This window comes from Typopeltis vanoorti, chromosome 12, assembly GCF_054136105.1.
Source record: "Typopeltis vanoorti isolate ZY-2024b chromosome 12, IOZ_Tvanoo_1.0, whole genome shotgun sequence".
Classification (NCBI taxonomy): domain Eukaryota; kingdom Metazoa; phylum Arthropoda; class Arachnida; order Uropygi; family Thelyphonidae; genus Typopeltis; species Typopeltis vanoorti.
The window spans coordinates 106,081,900-106,105,096 of record NC_143560.1 but is presented as its reverse complement, the minus strand read 5'-3'; the positions used below and the strand labels follow the sequence as shown (position 1 = coordinate 106,105,096).

At 35.0% G+C, this 23,197-nt stretch overlaps 1 protein-coding gene across 1 annotated transcript in view; it reads left to right on the top strand.

Moving 5' to 3' along the window:
* Positions 1-23,197, top strand: part of LOC150101107 (laminin subunit alpha lam-3-like) — a 789,889-nt gene that overhangs the window by 146,288 nt on the left and 620,404 nt on the right. Inside the window, exons 12-13 of the mRNA XM_090402236.1 lie at positions 9,037-9,177; positions 17,357-17,512. Coding sequence (XP_090258362.1) covers positions 9,037-9,177; positions 17,357-17,512 — 297 coding nt within the window. The remainder of the gene's footprint in view (positions 1-9,036; positions 9,178-17,356; positions 17,513-23,197) is intronic.

Below are 23,197 nucleotides of genomic sequence, written 5' to 3'. Positions count from 1 at the left end.
CTATTAGCCTGGGAAATGAAGTGCTAGAGGGAGGGCCCGCTCACCAATTCTGCTTAGAAGTCACTTCGCAGAATGCTTAGTTTCTACACTTGTATGATTTTTATTTACAAAAAACAAAAATATTTTCACATACTATTGCACATATTATAATAATGTACAATAGTATGTTATCTGATTTCAGCTTCTGTTTCCCCTTTCTCCATTTCAAGGAAAAATACATTACAAATTGGAATAAGGTTATGGAACAAATTATGTACCAAATGATGTCTTTGTATGAAATGAAACTAAATCAGTATCAATATTAATGTTACTCTTATAATTATTTTTGATGTTTGACAAAAAAATGCAAGAAAATGATATTCTGCATGTTCACTTAGTTTTAAAAAAGAAAGAAAGAACATTGTAAATAAAATTTGATTTTGAAAAGATCATGTCTAGTGAAGAAGAAAATACTACATATTATTATTCGGTATCTTCTTGTAGTAGGAAGAGTAATATACTACACATCTGGAAAAAAAAAGCCCTTACTGCTAGGTTTGAAATGTGGAATTTTTGAAATAGCCATACTTTTACTACTGCCTCATGCTACACTAAAAATGCTATACATGAAAATGTTTATTAACATCAGACCATAGACCTGGAGTCAGAGACTCATTGTGGGCTTTATACCCTGTCACACACAAAGCTTATCAAATCATGTCCTAAACTCATTCAGTGTGTTTGCATTCACAACATACTTCAGGTAATAATCTGACCCATTTTGCATGCAAAGAACCTGATCCTTTGCTCACACCCTCCTTATACAGTTTCCAAGGATGACCTCTTGTTCTATTCTACTCAACCATTTCCATTCTATGAAAAAAAAAAAAAAAATTCTTCCATGTTAATCTTATAATAACCCCTCAGCCACTTATGTTGTCTCAATCACGTTGTTTGCAAGCTGTGTTCCCTCAAGGATTTCTGCTATATCCTTGTCCCATGAAAACCATGTCCCATGAAAGACCAGATCTGTCACAATAATCCATATGAGGTCTTATACAGTGGAACCATAAGCTCTTTATTTCTGCATGTCAAGGTCCTTTGCATCATTGCCATTTATTCAATGTGATGACTTCACAATTTGTGCAATGTGACCCCTGCACTTCATGTCCCTGTTCACCCCCGGTCCCAGAACTCTCATTTCCTCTACCTTTTTCCAAATTTCTCCACCAAGTGTATGCTTTGCATTCCATCATTGCTTACCAAATTGCAGAACCTTAACTTTTTGAGCTGATAGTTTCGCATACTTGCCCATTCATGCAATCTCTTTCAAGTCCTTTGCGTCAAAGAGATGTTGTGTCCTCTTGTAAGGCCACAACATCTGCATGCCTCTGTATTGTTCTCCCCGATTTTGCATCATCTGAAAACTGTTGCTTATCTCCAATTAATCCTATCCCACTATCATTAAAATGCACATTTAATAACAGTGGTCCATTTGCTGGCCTGGTTGGCCGAATGGTTAGCATATCTGCTCTCCAACCAAAAGGTTGTGGGTTCGAATCCCCCTGTGGGCATGGATGTTTATGATTGTCTGTGAAAATACTAATGGTGATGGGCAGTAGATGTCTTGGTGTAGATGATGCAGTTCACTGTAGTTGGTTAATTGAGTGGTGGAGATGGAGAGTTGTAGAGTAGGTGCCCTCGCTCGATGAGTCTTTGGACTCCTTGGAGGTGTCACGTAATAGTAATAATAATAATGCAGACCCCTGAACATCCACTGATGACTTTCCTTTTTTGGGATACTGCATTCCCATATGCAACTTTCTGATACCTGTCTGACAGCCAGTCACCAATCCAACTCGCTACTCAGTTATCCACTCCCATCTATTTCAGTTTATTTAACAGCTTGTTGTGTTGCAGTTTATTAAAGGCTTTTGAAAATTTCAAAGTATACTATTGTATATGCATCTCGCTTGTCAAATACATTTGTCACTTGTACATAAGTCGGTAAAACATGACCCCCCCCCCCCCATTTAACAAACCCATGCTGATTACATCAGAGAATGCTGCTGTTATCAACTATTTCTGTATACCAGTTCTCACAACTCTCTCAAATACCTTAACTACAACTCGAGATATATAGATTGGCTTATAATTATAGCGACAACCTTATCACCACCTTTATGCAGTGGAACAGTTTTAACTTCCTTCCTCTCTCTTTGGACCTGTGCTATTGTGAGACTTATTAAACAGATATGCCAGTTCTGCTGCCAACTCCCTTGAACATTCCTTTAAGACATGATATATCATCAAATCCTATTTTCTTATTGACTTGCTTCTTATTTAATTAAATCTTGCTTCTTATCATGCTTATTTAATTCCTTATATGCTTTCTGCCCCCTTGCAATTTAGCCATCCTCTCCTATTTCCTCTACTTGAGCTTCTCATGATTTTGCTCTGATGACGAAGAAAAACTTTTATAAATTGTTCACTGAATACCTCAACTATGTCCACTGCAGCAGTACTATTCCACCATCTTTCTACCATAATCATTCTTCCTTCTTCTACCACATATCTGGAAAAAAAAAAAAAAAAAAAAACTATGATTTTTCTTGGCCTGATTTTCCAATTTCTGCTCATTCTGCACTTTTGCTGCCTTTACCAACTGAGTCACTTTCCTGGTCTGGCAGTAGAATGCTACAGTTATTCATTTTGTGCTGCCTCCACAGTATCCTCTTCTTCCAGATTTCATGCTTAATCCCTTCTTTCATCCATTCGACACCTACCTTGTTCAACCTTTTGACCTTCAGAATACATTCACAACATTAATGTTGTTAAATATCTCTTAGTCAGTTGCCACGCAGCACGTCTCCCTCCTGCTCAACTCCTTATTCCATGCTATAGCTCGGAGCTATCTCCTAAGTTATAGATATGTACAAAGGGGATTTGGAAAGTTCTGATAAACACCTAGAACAAAAAATAAATTAATTTTATGTCCTCGTATATATCCTAAAAGAAAAAGAACAAATTATTACAGTTTAATGAAACATGGAGGGGGTAAAGGGTTTTAAGATATGTTCTTTCTTGTGATTATATCAGTTGCTTTAATATCATTTTTGTTCTAGATGTTTATCAGAACTTTTTCAGGACTCCCCCCCCCCCCTCCCTGTATAAGCACATGTTCCCAAGTGAAATATATTTTTAATGAAAATCTGAAATATCATAGTTTGAGGAGGCATTTAAATTTTTTCTCAAACATTTGAAACACAGCTCACAGCTACACTTTTTACTTTTTCCAAATTGTTGTTTCCTTTGAATATAATGGTAACAAATAATTTACAGTCTTTCAGTAATAAAAGCGAAGCTATGAAACATACTTCTTAGGGCTGGTTAAGCAGAACTAGTTATCACAAAAAATGTATCAGCCTACAAAAGAAATAACAGTATTTCTGTTTAGGATGTCTACTATCAAACAGATGGATGTAAACAAAACATATAATTATGCGATTAACAGACACATCAACTTTACAGAGAAGGATAACTGCTCTGTGATATTGATTGCATTTCTATGAAGCCAAGTTATTTAGCCATGACAGGCCACCCTTGAGCCTAACATGTTGAGGAAGATGAGATAACTAAATGATGTTGATGATCTTGATGCAGGTGATGGCAACAACATGAAATTTTTATTACATAGAAGTAATTCTCCTTATTGTTTCATTAATATTCTCCAAAATCAAATTCTTGCCTTGGTTACATAAAGTATTGCCATAAAATTGTTATTTTATTAATGTGTATATATATATATATATATATATTTTTTTTTTTTTGGTTTAATTGAGGGGGGGGATTTTAAATTGTGACAATGAAAATATAGGAGAAGTAAGGAAGATCTGGTGTAATCATTATTTTAATCTGTGTTATTTTACTGTAACTTTTAAAGATCTTCATTTTGAATATAGAAAAGTGGGATATAAAATACGAGGGTGGTCTGAAAAGTTCTTGGCCAAACAATGAAAAAACGAATTTATAATTTCGAAATTATTTTTATTTTTCAACATAATCTCCCTTAAGACTAATACATTTATTCCATTGATGTTCTGGCACCATTATCCTGTCCCTGTAGGGTTCTCAGTAAGATCTGCAAAATACACCTCTACAGCTGCAATCACCTCTTGATTCAAAGAAAAACGCTGACCAGCGAGGAAGAGTTTTGGGAAGAGATAGAAGTCAGAGGGAGCCCAATCTGGGGAATAGGGTGGATGTTCCAACAATTCATAGTGCAGATCCCTAAATTTTCCCGTTGCCAAAACACTTTTGTGGGCAGGTGCATTGTCCTGATGAAAGATGATTTTTTTCCTTCTGCAAACTGGGTCTTTGCTCACAAAGTTTTTCATCTAGTCTGGTTAGAAGATCAGAATAATATTTCCCAGTTATTGTTTTACCTTTTTCAAGATAATTAATAAACAAAATGCCTTTAGTATCCCAAAATACTGATTCCATGACCTTTCCTGCTGATGGAACCAACTTTGTCTTCTTTGGTGCTGAACAACTGGCTTCTGTCCAATGTTTTGACTGCTGTTTGGATTCTGGTGTGTAATGGTGAATCCAAATCTCATCCATAGTAATAAATTGATGCACAAAATCAGTTCTTGTTAAAATGCTCCAAGCACTGTTCAGAGATTTTGATTTTCATGGGAGTGCATTTTTGATCTGCTGTGAGCAAGCGCAGCACCAATCTCGTGCAAAGTTTTTCATTTGCAATTCATCATGCAAAATACAGTAAACCCTTGCCAAGCGCAGATTTGCGGAATGCGATTTTGCACATATGTGTTATCTTAATTGTTTCCATTTAATTTGTACAATGCTAGAATTTCATTCATACGCGGTACTCTGCAGAGCGTCAGCCGGCAACCCTGCTTGGTGCTGCCCGCTAGCTGAGTGACCCAGGACGAGTTGCTGTCATTTCACTCACGTTAGAGGAGCTGTAATTATCAATGTTTATCCTCTTCTCCTTTTGCATTTGTATTTCTTTTAATTTCAAAAATTCAATATGACATCTAAGAGGAAGAATGAAGATGATAAAGCAGCAAAAAGATGCAAAGTTTTGACATTATTTCAGAAAATTGAAATTTTAGATAAGTTGAAAAATGGTACATGTGTTTCATCGCTTGCAAGAGAACTAGCTATAAATGAATCAAGCATAAGAACAATACGGGAGAATGCAGAAAGATTCGGTCTAGTGTCAAAGCTTTAGGCGATACTTCGGCAAAAGTTGCTCAAATTTCAGGAAGAATTACGCAATTGGAAAAGATGGAAAAAATATTAATAGCTTAGATTGACAATCAAGTAAATGAAAAAGGCTCAGTTGTAGATGGCGTTGCTATTCGAAACAAAGCTTTAAATTTGTTTTCTTCCATTTTAAATAAAGATGGCCAATTGTCAGAGAAAATTGACTTTCAAGCAAGCAAAGGTTGGCTTGAAAACTTTAAGCGTCATTTTAATTTGCACAATGTAAAGCTTCAGGGAAAAGCCTGCTCTGCAGATAAAGAAGCAGCAGAGAAATTCAAACCCCAATTTTTGAAATTTATTGAAGAGAGTGATTACGTTCCGCAACAAGTTTTCAATGCAGATGAGACGGGCCTATTTTATAAGCAAATGGAACAACGAACTTACATCACAAAGACACAAAAGGTTGCCCCAGGTTTTAAAGCTTTTAAGGATAGACTCGCTTTGCTTTTTTGTGGAAATGCATCAGGCGACTTCAAGTGCAAGCCTCTGCTCATTTATCGATCTAAAACGCCTCGTGCATTGCAGGGAAAAAATTTTGAGCAATTGCCCGTTATGTGGAAGTGGAATAGAAAAGCTTGGGTAACAAAAGCCCTCTTTAATAACTGGTTTGAAAATTCATTCGTTAAAGAAGTCAAACATTACTTAGAACAGCAAAACTTGTGCTTTAAAGTTCTCCTAATTCTCGATAATGCTCCAGGACACAATGCTGAAGCCCTCACAACATTGCATCCAAATGTAGAGGTTTTATTCCTCCCACCTAACACCACTTCCTTAATCCAACCAATGGATCAAGGGATCATAAAAACATTCAAAGCCTATTATGTCAGGCATGTTTACACCTCTGCAAATAAAGCACGATACGCTAAAGGCATTTTGGAAGCAATTCAACATAAGCCACTGCATAGAAATGATTAAACTCGCATGGGAACAAGTGAATTCATCAACATTGAATGCTTGCTGGCATCAGCTCTGGCCAGAAGTTGTCAATAATTTTAAAGGATTTCCATCGATTGAAAATGAAGCCAAAGAAATCATACAAATTGCAAAAGCAATTGGCGGTGAAGGATTTTCAGATATGGAAGAAGGAGAAGTCAAAGAATTAAGAATGACGAATGAAGAATTGGATGATCTTGTAACACCAGCCGACAGTGAAAGCAGCGATAGTGAAGAAGATAAAGTGCCTTTAACTTACAAGAAGTTAAACGAATTGTTAAAAAAGGCACAGGAATTCTGATTTTGCAATGGAGATTGACCCAAATGAAGAAAGAAGAGGATACTTTATGAAACATTGAAAAACTCTGTGCTCCTTACTGCGAAACTTTTAAAGAGTTGCGTCAGTCATTGTCCCAAGCAAAAATCACTAGCTTTTTAAAAAAATAATTGTATCATGTACCTACTTATTAAGCAGTAATAAAAATCCTTTCGGTTAACATTTGTTTCATTTTTTCCTTCTAATTACAACAATATTTAGGTTAGTTTAAATTATACATACATACTTTCTTAATTTGAACTATACCTAACACATTTTTTTCCATAGAAAGTTAACTTTGTGGAATGCAATTTTGCCATGCACGCAATGTATTAATGATGTAACCCCCGCATTCAGCAAGGGTTTACTGTATATCCTACATGTTCTTTTGAAATGTCTATAGTCTCAGCAATTTCACGCACTTTGACTTGCTGGTCATCCAATACCATATCGTGCACTTGATTAATGATTTTTTTAAACTCGTTTAAACTCACAGCCCATTTCTTAATTATCAAAAACGAAGGAGAAGAGTGCCTATAAACTTTTATGAACTTTGAATGAATTTCTTTTGGCGTTCGATACTCAGTTTTATCTTTCAAGGGATACAGACAACACTTTTGCTTCAAACAGCTGTATAAAACAAACTAGTTGATAGAATGAATTGCAATTCCACATGGATGATTATGACAGATGTGCCAACTTAGAAAATAAAAAATCGTGCCATTGATGTTGCCATCTATGGTTGAGGCCAAGAACCTTTCAGACCACCCTCGTATCTCATTTTCTTTCTTTCTTTCTTTTTTTTTTTACATGAAAAATACTATTCAAAAGCGTTATTGCAAAAATTTATTGCAAGATGTTCTACAGGGAATTTTACAATTATTAAATTTCAGAATTGATTCCTTGAGTGATTAAATAGTTAATTATTAATAAAATATACTAAACAGTTATGGGTTTGCTTTTTATCAAATATTGAGATAGCAGTTGTAAGAATCAATAACAATTCATCAATAATCCACCCTCTCCCACTTACTTTCTAACAAATCCATTGAAACACATGCAACTACCATGCAACATCCCTTCACAGTCCAACTCCATAAAGTCTCTTCCTCCTCCTTCATTCTTACCACTGCTGTACTCTGAAACAGCCCCTGTTCCAATCTGTTTCCCAAAGAATATAAACCACAGGTCTTCAAATCTAATGTGAACAAGTTTTTTCTTTTACAAATCTCTTCTTACTCATAGTACTAGCATACTAACCTCTTGTATGGGCCCAACATAAAGGAGGAAAAAAAATGACAGGCTATCTGGCTATCTTGAGGATTACTGATGATTTTTTCCTTTTTTAATCAAGTTTGATTGGTGCACATGGATGTCTGTGGAAAATTAGATCATTTGGTGTGTGTGTGTGTGTCAAGATGATATTAATCACTACATTCCAAATAATGTGTTATTATGCAACAATCCAGAAAGCAGACATTTGAGCAACTATTATAAAAAAGATTATTATTGATTATTTCTTAAAATAACTGACTTCCCAGCTAAGTTTCATTATATTAAAGCATTTTCTAACTTCCAATCCTAAAATAAATGTTCAACACAGCATTCTACTGTCATTTTTTTCCTCCTTTATGTTGGGCCCATACAAGAGGTTAGTATGCTAGTACTATGAGTAAGAAGAGATTTGGAAAAGAAAAAACTTGTTCACATTAGATTTGAAGACCTGTGGTTTATATTCTTTGGGAAACAGATTGGAACTCCATAAAAAAGTCCAACTCCATAAAGTCTCTTCCTCCTCCTTCATTCTTACCACTGCTGTACTCTGAAACAGCCCCTGTTCCAATCTGTTTCCCAAAGAATATAAACCACAGGTCTTCAAATCTAATGTGAACAAGTTTTTTCTTTTCCAAATCTCTTCTTACTCATAGTACTAGCATACTAACCTCTTGTATGGGCCCAACATAAAGGAGGAAAAAAATGACAGTAGAATGCTGTGTTGAACATTTATTTTAGGATAGGAAGTTAGAAAATTCCTTAGCTGGGAAGTCAGTTATTTTAAGAAATAATCAATAATAATCTTTTTTATAATAGTTGCTCAAATGTCTGCTTTCTGGATTGTTGCATAATAACACATTATTTGGAATGTAGTGATTAATATCATCTTGACACACACACACACCAAATGATCTAATTTTCCACAGACATCCATGTGCACCAATCAAACTTGATTAAAAAAGGAAAAAATCATCAGTAATCCTCAAGATAGCCAGAATGATTTTGAAGTTATTCTTCTATATCACTATTAACAATATATTATATTTTATTAGCATGAACAATCCTTGCATTGATTGTGTAGACAAGGCTGGTAACAATTAAATTGTAATAATTCAGATAATCATCTGGGTTATTAGAATTTAATTATCAGATTACTCACTTTGGAATTTAATATATTTAATGTATGTTCAACTGCTTAGTAAATCATCTGTTAAAAGTTTTGCTGCTGTCTTTTATCTTAGCCCAACGTGAAGGGTCCTCGCTGTGATCAGTGCAAACAAGGCTATTATAACTTAAATGCCGATAATCCAGATGGGTGCTCCCAATGCTTTTGTTTTGGAATAACTCATGAGTGCGAAGAAGGTGACTGGGGAGTTGAAGTAGTAAGTTTCAAACTTCTGATTCTCTAACTATATGATCCATACACTCTTGTAAATTTTTTATAAATGTGTGTAATTTTTTCATGAAAATTGATCACAGTTTTCTAAAATGTACTTTCCAGGATGTAGAGATGCTGTGATAGCTAGACCAAGATAGTTCAGGTTACAAGTTGCTGATCTGTCAGTGATGCCATTGGTTATCTTTTAAATTTTTAATTTATATATTTTTTGTAGAATTCTTGCATCAGTGGCTTCCAGTCTTGTCAAGTTTTTGTTTTTCATCCAACTCCAATCCATACATTAAAATTTAGACACTTTGTTATATTTTATACTGAGTTTGGTGTGTTTTCTGATTTTATTGTTGTTTCTTATAAATTGGTTTTCATTAGACAGAAATTGATGACTATTATGTTTCCATCACGTTAAAAAAAAATAAAAAATAAGTAAATAAAAACTTAAATGCATTGCTTGTTTGATTAATTCATTTTTGACAGTGTACTCACATCGGAATGAAAACTGCAGCTATTAAATTTGATTGATGAGTATGAAGAGAGAAAGAGACTCCTTTATAACTTGAAGTGAATTGAGGAAGATGACACAACTGCAAAGGTTTTTCAGGGTTTCTTTACCCTTTTTTTTTTGTACGAATTAATCTGCTGTTTAATTTGATCATTTCTTGTTCCAGGTAATTCATTTAATCTCTAGTTTTTCCTTAGTATAATTTTTGCTTCAAGCATATGTTTTGATGTCTTTCATCTGGCAGAATGTTAGCTGGGGGGGGGGGGGGGCATAGCTGTACCCTCTATTTGTTTGTAGAATTTTCCTTGCCAAACAAAATAGCCCAAGCTCATAGTGAACTGAAACTGAGCCCAGATATTGGGAGGAAATTCTGCTCGGTAAGAGCCACAGTGTCCTTAAGTGGGAAATTTGTGAATAAGGAAGCAACAGAAACTGACCATTAAGTCAGTGTTGCAGAGTGCAAGGTCTTGTATACTGAACTTAAAATGGGTTGTATTTTTGATGTGTGATGAGGTATTGCCAGTAGTATAAGAAAACACTTTGGCTAAATGTTTAGCTAATTTGTAGTTAGGTGAGTGTATACCATCTACAATAGGGTAGAGGTACCTTATCCTCTTTATGGATTTTTGAAAGTCCCTACAATTCCAGACCTCCCCAGCCATATTTATGGACTTCCAATTATTGATGAAGAAGATGTACCTCTATACCCTATTATCTCACCTTTTCATATCTCCTCCAGCAGCACCACATCTTCAATTTGCCTCTATCATGTTTGGTCAGGTTGGTTGATTTGAACTTATGGCTAAAGCAACTCAGGCAATGAGGCCAGCATGCATATTATGTTTGTTAATTGTGTGAGTTCTAATAGCTAGTTTGCCTGTTTTGCGGGATGAAAAACCCAAGTTTATGAGAGGAGAATACCCTGCTACCTTCATTCGAGACCAGCTAACTCACCTTCTGTTTGGTCAGTGTGCAAGTTTCTGAAGCATCATCCGCTATACATAAAAGTTTATCATTCTTTACTTTAAGGATCTCTTCTCATATTTGTAGTAAGCAAAATTTTTCTGGCTATGCATGGTACTTTATTTTTAAGAATTTATCATTTTCTATGATGAGGCATCTCAAGTATCTGACTTTAAAAACTTTTTAAATTTAATATATTATTTTTTTTTCAATAATTAGATATAAGCTGTGTAGTATTTTGATCATTGCCATATATTTTGTCTTTATGATATTTATTATGATTCTGTATTCTCTGTTATGATTGACTATCCATCATTTTCTTTAAGTTATTTTTGCATTGGGAGATGATTGGCCTTGTTATTTGCCATCATGTCTTCTGCAATGATGTTAATGTATTAACATCATGAGGTGTATTCTGCTTATTACAGATACACATTGTTTTACTTCTCATGATATTTACAAAACTTTGAAGCTTAATGAAAAGCACTTTGTTATAGATTCTTACTCTAGAGGTTTTGATGAAGTTTTTTTTTATTTCTGAGGGCACACATTGACTGGCTCTCCAGGAACTTTTGATATAGTTCCTTCTTCTTTTAGAGGATTCTGTTTAACTTTTTGGTTCCATAAAGTTCTGATTTTTCTGTCCTTTCAGAGAACTTTATTGCATGCCTCCTGGGCTGAGGCAGTTAGTGTTAAAAAAAATTAGAACTAAACCTCTAAATGCGGTTGTCATTTTCCAACTCTTGCTCTCACTTTTTCATCAAACCTGCTTCATCTGTAATTCTTTTAAAACTTTTATATATCTTTATTTTCAGGAAATAATGAAATATTATTATATCACATATTTCATTATTATGTGATATTTGTTTTTATCCTGCTGAAAACTTACAATGGTTATCACTTTCTATTTCAAATCCCCTACACATCCTTGTATCCTTAACCAGTCTAAAGATAAACGGTATCAGCAATAATCTAATCATTAAAACTTCTTTCTTGTATGTTTTCTCCTTGTGAATTCAAGCATATCTTGATATTAGAACATCATGTTAATAATGAACAGAAATCCAAACAGGTACTTACCATTGATGTTAGAGACCACTGTTGTTAGAGTAATGAGAAGAATTAGGAGAGTGAGCAGGCATCATGAATGGCAGAATCATATTAAAAATGAAGATATTATAAAAGAACTTGACATCATTAACATTCAACAATGTGTGAGAAGAACTAATCTTAGGTGAAAGAATGAGAAGAATGAGCTTGAACAGAATGAGAAATGAAAGGTTAGCAAAACGAGTGTGAAATGCTGAGATGGCAGGAGAAAGACCAAGATAGAAGTGGATTGATGCAGTTTGTAGTGCCTGAGAAGACTGGAAATATTCAATTTGAAAATATTGGAATACATTGCAAATAGCAGATTACAGAATCCCTCACTTTCCATAGTTAATGTTTTCTTCTTTTTCTTCCTAACATGGATTTTAGTCCAAGTGGCCTGTTCCAGTCTCATGCCATCTCTTTCTTGGTCTTCCAATTCTTCTTTTTTCCACTTATTTTGTATCTGTATTTGGTAGTTTGCCATTGTCCATGCGACTTAAATGTTCTAGCCATTTTTGTTTATACTGTCTTATGTAGTAATTAATTGGTTTTATTTTCAGGGATTGTAAGATTTCTTCATTTGTTTTGTGGTCCCACTTGATATATCCAGTTGTTTTTCTGAGGAACTTCATTTTTGCTGTTTGAATTCGTTTTTCATCTTTTCTTTTTATGGTCCATGTTTCGTTTCTGTACAGTAGAGTTGGTTTTGACAAGAGAGAATGAGAAGAATGAGCTTTATATTATATAGTCTGATTCTAGTGTGTTTTTGTACTAGGGATGGCTTAAATATATTATTTATTATGCCATTTACTTTCACAAAGTTTGATATTTTAGAGTCTGCCTTTTTCTTCTTCTTATGAAAGATCACATCCCAAGTATCTGAAAGTGTTTACTTGTTCTAGTATTTTATTATCTATCACTATTTTATTTCTTATTGGGTTTTCTCCTTTGAATGCCATTATTTTTGTTTTTCTTTAGATATTGTCATATTATATTGTTTTGAGATATCATTTAATGATTTTAATGATCTTTGTAAATCATTTTCTGATGTAGTTAATACTATTTGATCATCTGCAAATAATAGTATCTATCTTCATTTGCAGGGTCATTTGTATACCAAATGGGTTACACTGTTTCCAGATTGTTATAATTATATATATATTGAAAAACAGAGGTGAGAGGGTACATCCTTGTTGTACCCCTCTTGATATATCTTTCCATTCTGAGATGTGTTCTGATTTAACTGCTATTTTATTTCCTGTATATATTTCTTGAATGGATTGTAAAAGTTTGGTATGTTTAAATCGGTTAATATTTTAAACAATTTTTGTCTACTAATTTTGTCAAAGACTTTTTCATAATCAATAAAGGCCACGTGTGTTTCTCTTTGAAATTCTCTTCTCTTTTCTATTAATAATTTTAAAGTAAAAATTGGATCTATGCAGGGTTGGCCTTTTCGGAAACCAATTTGTTCTTCTAGTAGTTTGACCTCTCATAGTTAATGTATCCTGTGAAAATGCCATGCTAAGCAAAAATGTGTTAATTGAATATATTAAATAATGAAATACAATGTAACTCATCTGTGGGATTTCAAAATCTTTACTATTTTTTTTTTTTTTTTTAATATATATTTGTTTTTATAATTTTTACTGCCAATAATCAAAAATAAAATGTTTGAGACAATTGAAAGTTTAATTAAACTATTAATTAATTAAACACTGCATAATATGTATTCATGATTATTCATACATATACATTTAAAAGAAAGATTGTGGGAAATATTTGAACATGGCAGTTTGCGATGCTTTCGCTTCTTTTTCTGCATTTACATCTCACGATACAGCTCATAACTTTTTCTACATTCCAGTAAACTTTATGAAATGAAATTTAGGGTCAATATCCATAAGTTGCTTTAAAGTTTCAATAGTTCAAAACAGTGATTAAAATTCTTTTAATATTATGTTCTTCAGTGGCACGTTTTCTTCTTTGTTGCAGTCATGTTGTTCTTCGTATGTATATTGTATATCGATGTTAACGAGGTCATTATCAATCATTTGTTCTGAATGAAAATTGCTAAACATTTATAGTGTCCATTTCATTTAAGCCCAGTTCTTTTTTCAATGTTAGCTATTTATTCAACAGCAGAATCTATCTGTTGGGTAAAAGCCTACAAAATCATTTGTACACAAGTTTTTTTTCTATACACCTATTATGTTCTATACACCTATAATGCCTCCGTAGCGCAATTGGAAGAACGACGGTACATTGCGCCCTTCGATTGGAATAGGCCTAAGTTCGATTCTCGTCGCGACGGGAGGAATCTTTATCTGGTCGATTTCAATTCGAAGGTGAGTTAGCCGATCTCATACGGAGGTAGCAGGGTTTTTTCTCCCGGAAACTCGGGTTTTTCATCCCGCATACATACAAATCGGCCCTTCAGAACACACGCAATTTACAGACAAAAAAAATTACTAGTTGTGGTGGTGTTGGAGGTGGGCGGTAGATGGCGTTGATGGAGATGATTCATAGTAGCGGTTAGGTGTAGAGACAGCTGTAGATGTCCTCCCGTGATGAGTCTTCGGACTCCTTGGAGGTATCAGGAATAATAATAATAATAATAATAATAATGTTAATGTCACTTGGTGCCATGCTTTGTCAGTATTTTCAGTAGAATTTTTATATTATAATTTGTCCTGAACTCCACCAATGTAATCGGCTTGCTGCACATAATTGCTAGAATCCTGCTCTTTTGTCAAAAGTTGGTTTCATGTAATGAGCCTTAAAAAGTTTGCAGTTGTACCTTGATCCTTAGGCTGTGAAATTAATGTTATATTTGATGATAAATATATCTTCTATATATATTTTTTCATTTAAATCATCTAGAGAAACATATTGGGTAAAAGGGATTGTCTAAAAACAAAACAGCCCAATGAAGATTTTCTTTACAAGACTTTTCAACTAATGGACAGAAAATTTGTTGAACCAGTCTTCATAGATATTAATGTCCACCTATGCATTTTTTTGTTAGCATGCTGAATGACAGACAGTAATTGCCAGCTAATTTAAGTACTCTAGGATTTTGTATATGGTACATACACAAGCATGGGCTTCAGTTTAAAATCTCCTTCAGCATTACCACCTATTAAACTGTTATTCAGTCTTTTGATGATTTATAACTAGGTTGTGATTTTTCATTCTTTGCAAGAAAAGTTACAAATAAAATTTGTAAAATTATTATTTGTGATATAGAAAATCTCAAATGCAATTCTGATTTCAAGTTGTATAAGTCTTTATTTGCTTATGAAAATTTGCTTTACATAAATCGGTTCGTTTCTGTGCCCATTGGTTGCATTATAAACAGAGTTACTATGTATTTCTGCAACTGAAATTTTGAAAGAGGATATATGACAATGTTTTTAGTTAGATACCATGTTTGATGTTATAATAAAACTGTTTTGTTGGCATGTATGTGCAGTATAGCATCTGTGGGATGGGAGATGTTTTTTTTCCAGTTGTCCCTAATTATACTAATTGTTGCTGAATATATCACAGACTCTGTCTGTACTAAGTGATGCAATAAAGCTTCACCTTATCTCAAGGTCAGCCTGAGAAGTTTCATCAGACCAGTGAGAAGGGAACGTGTTAAATAAATTATGGTATCGGTTTATTCACAATGTTAATTTGAAAATCATATTATTTGAAATCATGTAAAGTGGAGGATTCCTATATTTTTTGGGGAAAAAAAATTAATAGGATGCATATAACAATGAACCTAATTAAGTAGTACTTACTTAGATTCACATTATTATAAGGAATGTATTCCAGACACTCACTGAAGAATGTTCATGTCAGAAAATGATGGAAAAAAAGTAGAACAGTTCCTTGAAACACTTAGAAATGGTATAAGATAGAAACAGCATGTCTAAGAAAGCTATTGTATTGAGCCTGTGAGATAAGTGTCATCAGTTAACTGGCTTGCTTCATTTTGGAAGCATCAATAATTTTTATGGGTTTTGTGGTGCAACTGCAATATTTTAAGGTTGGGCAGATACGAGAATTGTGCAGAGTTAGCATCTATACAGATGAGAAGTATATCATGAACAATAAAGGATATCAAGTTTTTTAGAAGCTAAGAAGAGTATGGATGCAACATTTATTCCAGGAAAAGCCAGTGTTATAAGTCAGCACAAGAAGAGAAGTGTGATGTTGGGCAGATATGAGAATTGTGCAGAGTTAGCATCTATACAGATGAGAAGTATATCATGAACAATAAAGGATATCAAGTTTTTTAGAAGCTAAGAAGAGTATGGATGCAACATTTATTCCAGGAAAAGCCAGTGTTATAAGTCAGCACAAGAAGAGAAGTGTGATGTTGGGCAGATATGAGAATTGTGCAGAGTTAGCATCTATACAGATGAGAAGTATATCATGAACAATAAAGGATATCAAGTTTTTTAGAAGCTAAGAAGAGTATGGATGCAACATTTATTCCAGGAAAAGCCAGTGTTATAAGTCAGCACAAGAAGAGAAGTGTGATGTTTCCTGGAGACCTTGGTGTTATCCGAGTTAAGGGAAGTGAAGTGACACTTTTTTATTTTATTTTATTAATTTTTTTAAAATGAGAGAGATAGGGGTTTAACACTAGCAAACGTAAGATGAATATGAAAAATAAAACAGGACTGGATGTTTTGATAGAATAAGAGTTCAGATCAGGTTGTCCTCACCCCATGGAAAATGTTAAGATCAGTGCTCAGGTCATTAGTGTTGGGAGATCTTGGAAGATTTGAACACTACAAAATTTGATAAATGAAGCAAATGAGTGGAGTATACTATCATCAGCAAAATATGGATTTGAGGTTACCAAGAGAAGATCTTTTCATCTTGTTCCATAATTATTATTCCCTAGTAAAGTAGCATTGCTACCCCACCAACCATTAGGTTGAGGAGAGAAGAAGAAGAAGAAGAAGAGAGGTCATTTATTTATAGATGGATGAGATTAGCTAGAAGTATGAAATCCTAGGGTCCTCTGATATTGGTGGGGAAAGTGGTAATAAATATTTTTATCTTATGATGGATACAAGAGAAATGGGTAATACAGTATTTGGATATAAATGTAATAACAAACTCAAAAAGTACTATACTCATTACTGTTACCTAAAATGCCTATCCTAACCCCCCTCCCCTTTTTTTTTTCTGTTTAATGTAACCACAACTGAAATATTTTGATCGTATCTTATTATTAGTGAAATTAATGCCTCCATGGCATTTACTAATTACATTACAGTTGCCACACTGGATAAACAAAGTACAAGTGAGTACTACTTCCATCTTATAGGCTAGCCCTACTCTTTGCTTGGTTTACCCACCCTTCCAAACCAGTCTTTGATTTCATCTTACTAATCTATCCCAATGGCTAGAGGAGGTTGGAACTTATGTATCTCACTGCATGTAAAACATATATAAATATAATGCATTTAAATTCATATTTATTATATGTGACCCTTACTAAATCATGTATTTTAAGATTATACAAGTCTGTTATATTACAGTAGTCATCACTATTTGTTAAATATTTGTAACAGATCACTATTTGTTTATAATAATTCAGATTCAAAAAATGGAAGACTGGAGAGTTACAGACATTAATGGAACCCGTGTTGTGATACCAGTAGCTGAGAATGGAAATCTTGTAATTGCTAATGATGATATGGCTGGATACAATGAATATTACTGGCTTGCTCCTGCAGATTATCTTGGCAAGAAAGTAGGTAGAAAAACTAATTTATCATTAATTATGAATTTAGAATGAATTAGCATGAATCTTTATAATAATAGTATTTTACTTTAAAATGCATTTCAATTATCAGCAAATAAATTTATATTAAATGTTTTCATAAATGGTATAATTTATTAATAGAGACAGTCACATTAATAGCATGTTCTGATTATGGATTTGATTTAGTATAGTATTTTGGTGACCTGGTTAGCCAAGTGTATACTCCTCTTTCCAACCAACAGACTGTGGGGTTGAATCCCTCTGTAGACCTGGATGCTTGTGAATGTTTTAGGTGGTAAACTATTTTCTTCACTGAGTGTGTGAAGAAAATAAACCACCACCACCTGCTCAGCAAGGCCTGAAGTGGCATGAAAAAGTATCATGCTTGGTTTCTAGTTCAGGGCTCTTAGATTTTCTCATCCTTAGCCCATCCATTTCCTGATATTTACCTTCAAAAGGGATATATATACTATGATAGTAATACATGTAAAGTTGATGTTATTACTAACTCTTCCTTTCAACAGTTTTCTTCCAAATTAATGTAGGCTTCAGTATATTTAGATCTTATATTTTGGTCTTCAAATGCACTTCTGACTGAATGAATTCACCTAGATCTTGCTCTTCCTCTGGATTTTTTTCTTGCTATTACTGGAATCAAACACCTTTTTGACCAACTTTTCCTCTTCCATTCTATTGAAGTGATCATTCTACATCAGATCAGCTCTGCTTACAGATTTCTGAATGAAGTTCTGATTTTTATATCCCTGCCTGCCCGTTAATGTTTTCTTTAGTTCTTATTTCCACAACAATAAAACCAAAACAATCCAATTCAAACTGTCAATCCAATTTTTTTAAAAATAAAACTGCTTAATAAATAAGTTAGCTGATTTATTAAAATAAAATAAAATGTGCTTTGTCTGAATGAAAATCATTAGATACTCCACATTTTGCTTTCTTACATTTTTCTCTGTATATTTTCTGTATTCATGACTGCCTCTTAGATTTCCTAAGTCCACTATGAAGTTCTGATTTTTATATCCCCACCTGCCTCTTAATGTTTTCTTCAGTCATCTGCCACTGTGTCTCAAATGTTTGATTACTGTTTCTGAACTGTTTTAATTTTTTTCTCTAGTGATATTTGTATATTCAAATCTACTGTTCACCTTTGAAAGCTGCTCAACTTGGATTCTTGTCCATGTACATATTAATACATATTTTCTTTTTGATAAGATAAATCATTTTTCCTGTTCAAAACCAAATGATGATCACTTCTTATTTCAAATCCCTGTATACTCTTGTATCCTGAACCAGCTTGATAAAACTAAGTATACTAGTACCAATAACATAGTATGATTATTTTATAATATCATCTCTGTGCATGAGTTTGTTTACATCTTTTATTATTATTATTATTATTGTTCCGGGAAACTCCAAGGAGTCGACAGACTCATCGAGGGAGGCCCTAACATCATGTCAAGAACAACTATTCAACATTCACACAGTATCTATCATACCTTGCCTTGAACTCATTCACGGTCGTAGCACCCACAACAGACTCTGGAAGCTTATTCTACTCATTTACCACTCTCCAAGTAAAGAACCTAGCTCTAACACCCTTGTCAACCACGCTCTTGCCCAGCTTCCATGCATGGCCCCTAGTCCTCCCACCACCAGTCATATTTTCAAAAATATCTTCTAGATCAATCTTATAAAAACCCTTCAGTAATTTGAATGTCTCAATCATATCACCCCTTTTCTGCCTATCGTCCAATTTCTGCAACCCACAAATCTTCAACCTATTCTCATAAGGTTCATTCCACAGACCTGCTATCATCTTGGTCACTCGTCTCTGGACCCTCTCCACTTCCTCCCCATCACGAAGAAACCCTGGTGCCCATAGCTGGGCACAGAAGTCCAGATGAGGTCTTATCAAGGCTCGATACAGGGAACAACAACTTGTTCGTCTCTGCATGTTAAAGTATTTTTCAGAAGCCAAGTGATTTGGTGAGCTGTTTTAGTTACTTTTGCAATGTGCCCCCTAAACTTCAATTCCCTATCCACCAACACTCCCAAATCCCTGGCCTCATCAATCTCCTGGAGTATGGTTCCACCAATGCGATATACTGCTGCTGTTCTTTTCACCCCAAAGTGAAAACCTTACACTTTGCCACATTAAATTGACATCCATTTTTCCTAGCCCAGTCCTCCAAACTATCAAAATCATCATGTAAAATTTGGATATCCTGTGCACTCACAATTGCTCTACCCAACTTTGCATCATCAGCAAACAAGTGAACACTTCCTCTCAGATCCTTTCCAATATCATTGATGAACAAATTGAAAAGCAGTGGTCCAAGAACAGAGCTCTGTGGCACTCCACTAGTCACAAGACGTCTTTTAGACTCCACTCCTGAATAAACCACTCTTTGATATCTCTCCTTCAACCACCCTCTTATCCATCTCACCAACCCTATATCTATACCCATCTGCTCCAGTTTACTGATTAGGGTTCCATGTGGTATCCTATCAAAGGCCTTGGCAAGGTCCAGTAGTATCACTGTAAACCCATTACCCCTATCCAGTTCAGCCGTCACTGTGTTATAAAACGTGGGCAAGTTACTGAGGCATGATCTACCCTTCACAAAACCATGTTGTCCCCCATACAGTATCTCATTTTCATCTATCCAATCCTGTATTCTTTTCTTGACTAATTTCTCTAAGACCTTGACAATGATTCCTGATATGCTAATCGGTCAGTAATTTACAACAGCAGTCTTGGAACCACCTTTATGCAGTGGAACTATTTTCCCCTCTTTCCACCCGCTCGGGACTAACCCAGACCCGAGACTCAAATTAAACAAAATGGTCAAGGGTACTGACAATTCTTTAGCTGCTTCTCGTACAACACGAGCTGGTATACCATCCAATCCCACAGATGTATTGACATTGAGGTTATGCAATAGACTACTCACCTCCACTTCATTAACCACAATTCCCGTATAATCTACTGGTTTATTCGTTTCTGCAATGTCACCACCTGGATGATATACTTTTGCAAAGTGCTCACTCAGTAACTCAACTATCTCAACTGATTCAGTTACCTCCCTACCATCGGCATTCTTTAAAATCAATCTGCCATGTACATTTTTCCTTTTACTTGCTACATATCTAAAAAACTGTTTAGGATTCTCTTTAGCCTGCATGGCCAATGTTCTTTCGTAATCCTTTTTTGCTTTTCTTACCACACTCGTCACCCTTCTGGCCTGCGCTTTATACCGTTCATGTGCCTGCCGGTCACCCTTCTCATTAAATTCCCTCCATAGTTGTTTCTTTTTTTGCAACTCAAGCTTAATGGTGTTATTCATCATTTAACCCCTACTTGATTTATTATTCGGACTCTAGGTATACAGTCAGCCATTGCTTCATGCAAGCACTTCTTAACTACCTCCCATGCACTATCAACTTCTAGTCCTTGCAGTTGTACATGCCATGGCACTGAACCAATCAAACTCCTAAGCTTGTCATACTTTCCAGCCCGATAATTCCACATGTACCCTGTCTTAATTGAAAATTCTACACCTTTAGCCACCTCCCAAGTTAAGACCCTATGATCACTCTCACCGATTGGTGGCAATGTGGTCATATTTGTTACAGCCAAATCCTCAGATGTAATTACTAGGTCAAGCACTCTCTGACCCCTAGTATTTTCCATTACATGCTGTCGCAGTTAGTTATCCCTTAATAACCGCATAAAATCCAGTTCCTTCCTCCCGTGTGTCCTCTCCTCACTCCAATCAATGCGACCATAGTTGAAATCTCCCATAATAATCACCCTCCTTCCACCCATTTCTTCTATTTGCTTGTGCATACTGTCACCACCATCTTTTCCATCACCTGGTCTATAGCAGCACCCAATTGTATATTTAGTTCTGCTAGCCACAATCACACACCAAATGGCCTCAAATGTGCTCTTTTCTCTATCCTGCAATTCAACTTCTATTCTCCTTGGCTGGAGCTCATCAGCTATCATCAACAATACTCCTCCCCCCATTTTATTCTCTCTGTCATTCCTGAACACACTATACCCATCACATTCAATCCCACTAGTTATATCATCTACAGTCAGCCATGTTTCACTAATACCTATAACCTGTGGTCTGGAAGTGCCAACCATGGCCAAAAACTCTTCCTTCTTGTTACTAATACTCCTAGTATTAGTGTACATGAATTTAAGATCCCCATTAGCCCCAACCCTACCTTGATGCCTTATATTAACTATCCCCCTCAGATTTGTTGTCCTTATATGCTCTGGCATGTTATATTCATTCTTACATTCAACCGCCTCCATAAGGACTGTATCTCTACTCCCCCCCCTTAACAAATCTAGTTTCCCTGAATTTGCACATCCACTACATTCAGCAACACTTTCTCAAGTCTTCTTACACCGTAACCATTCAAATGCAAGCCATCCATCTTATATAGATCCTTTTGCCCATCAAACTCACTCCACACATCCACAAATTCCACACCACGCGTCATACATAACCCACGCATAAAGTCATTCGCAATTATAGCCCTCCTTTTAAACATTTCACTGTCATACCATGGCAAAAGACTAATCATTCTAACTCTCTCACTCTTTTCTTTTGCTACCTCAAACAATTCATTCAGGTCTTCTATCATTTCCATTTTATCTCCTTTCAAATCATTCGTACCTGCCACAACAGTCATTTCTTTCACCCTTTCCTTTTGCTCTCTAATAGACTCAGTTACGTCCTTTATGGTCGCACCAGGTTGGTACGATTTTGTCAAATCCTCTACTAACACACCTCGTACTAACGAGTCTCCATACAGCACTCTATCCTTCATTTTGTTCATGTTCACATTCATACGTCTATTTTTCCTGTCATACCTTTTATTATTGGTTGGTTCATTCAGTCTACTTTTGTTCATGCACTCTAGCTGCTGTTTTGCTCTTTCTATCGCACTATTCAACAACGCGATCTCACTCAATGCATCTATCTCATCTTTTTTGTTCTCTGAGAAACCATTTATACTATCATTCACACTTTCTACATTCACACTCTCACAATTTTCATGTACAACCTTGCCGTTTCTTGTCATATCCCTATTTCCTTCATTCTGAAGGTTGACAAAAATATCACACTCACGATCCGAAATACACTTCAATTCCTCATTCTCCCTACATTTTCTACACACATTCAATCCTTTATTATCATCTAACCACACTCCGACCGCACTCCGCAAAGCGTACATTTCACAGCTAGTACACTGGCTCATTTCTTTTATGCTACCGTTCTTTGATAACGATGGCGAACCTTCATTACTGGCCGCCATTTTCCTTCGCACAGGTGCCATACTTATCTGTAACGTGTTTTGTCAAATTATACGTTATAACACACCAAAAATAGACGCACTAAAATACGCAAGGCAAACAAAACAAAACTACACAATATTAAGTAATTTGTATCGATAACTGAAAATGATACTTATCTTATCTGGAGCTTGCACGAACACTACACATTACGAATTCATCTAGCGGCGACTTCCCGACATAGTTTATGTTATAAAACACTTTAGTACACTAACCACGCTAATAAAGCTCCAATAATATACCAAAATTACACACTTAAGTCCATTAAATTGAATCCA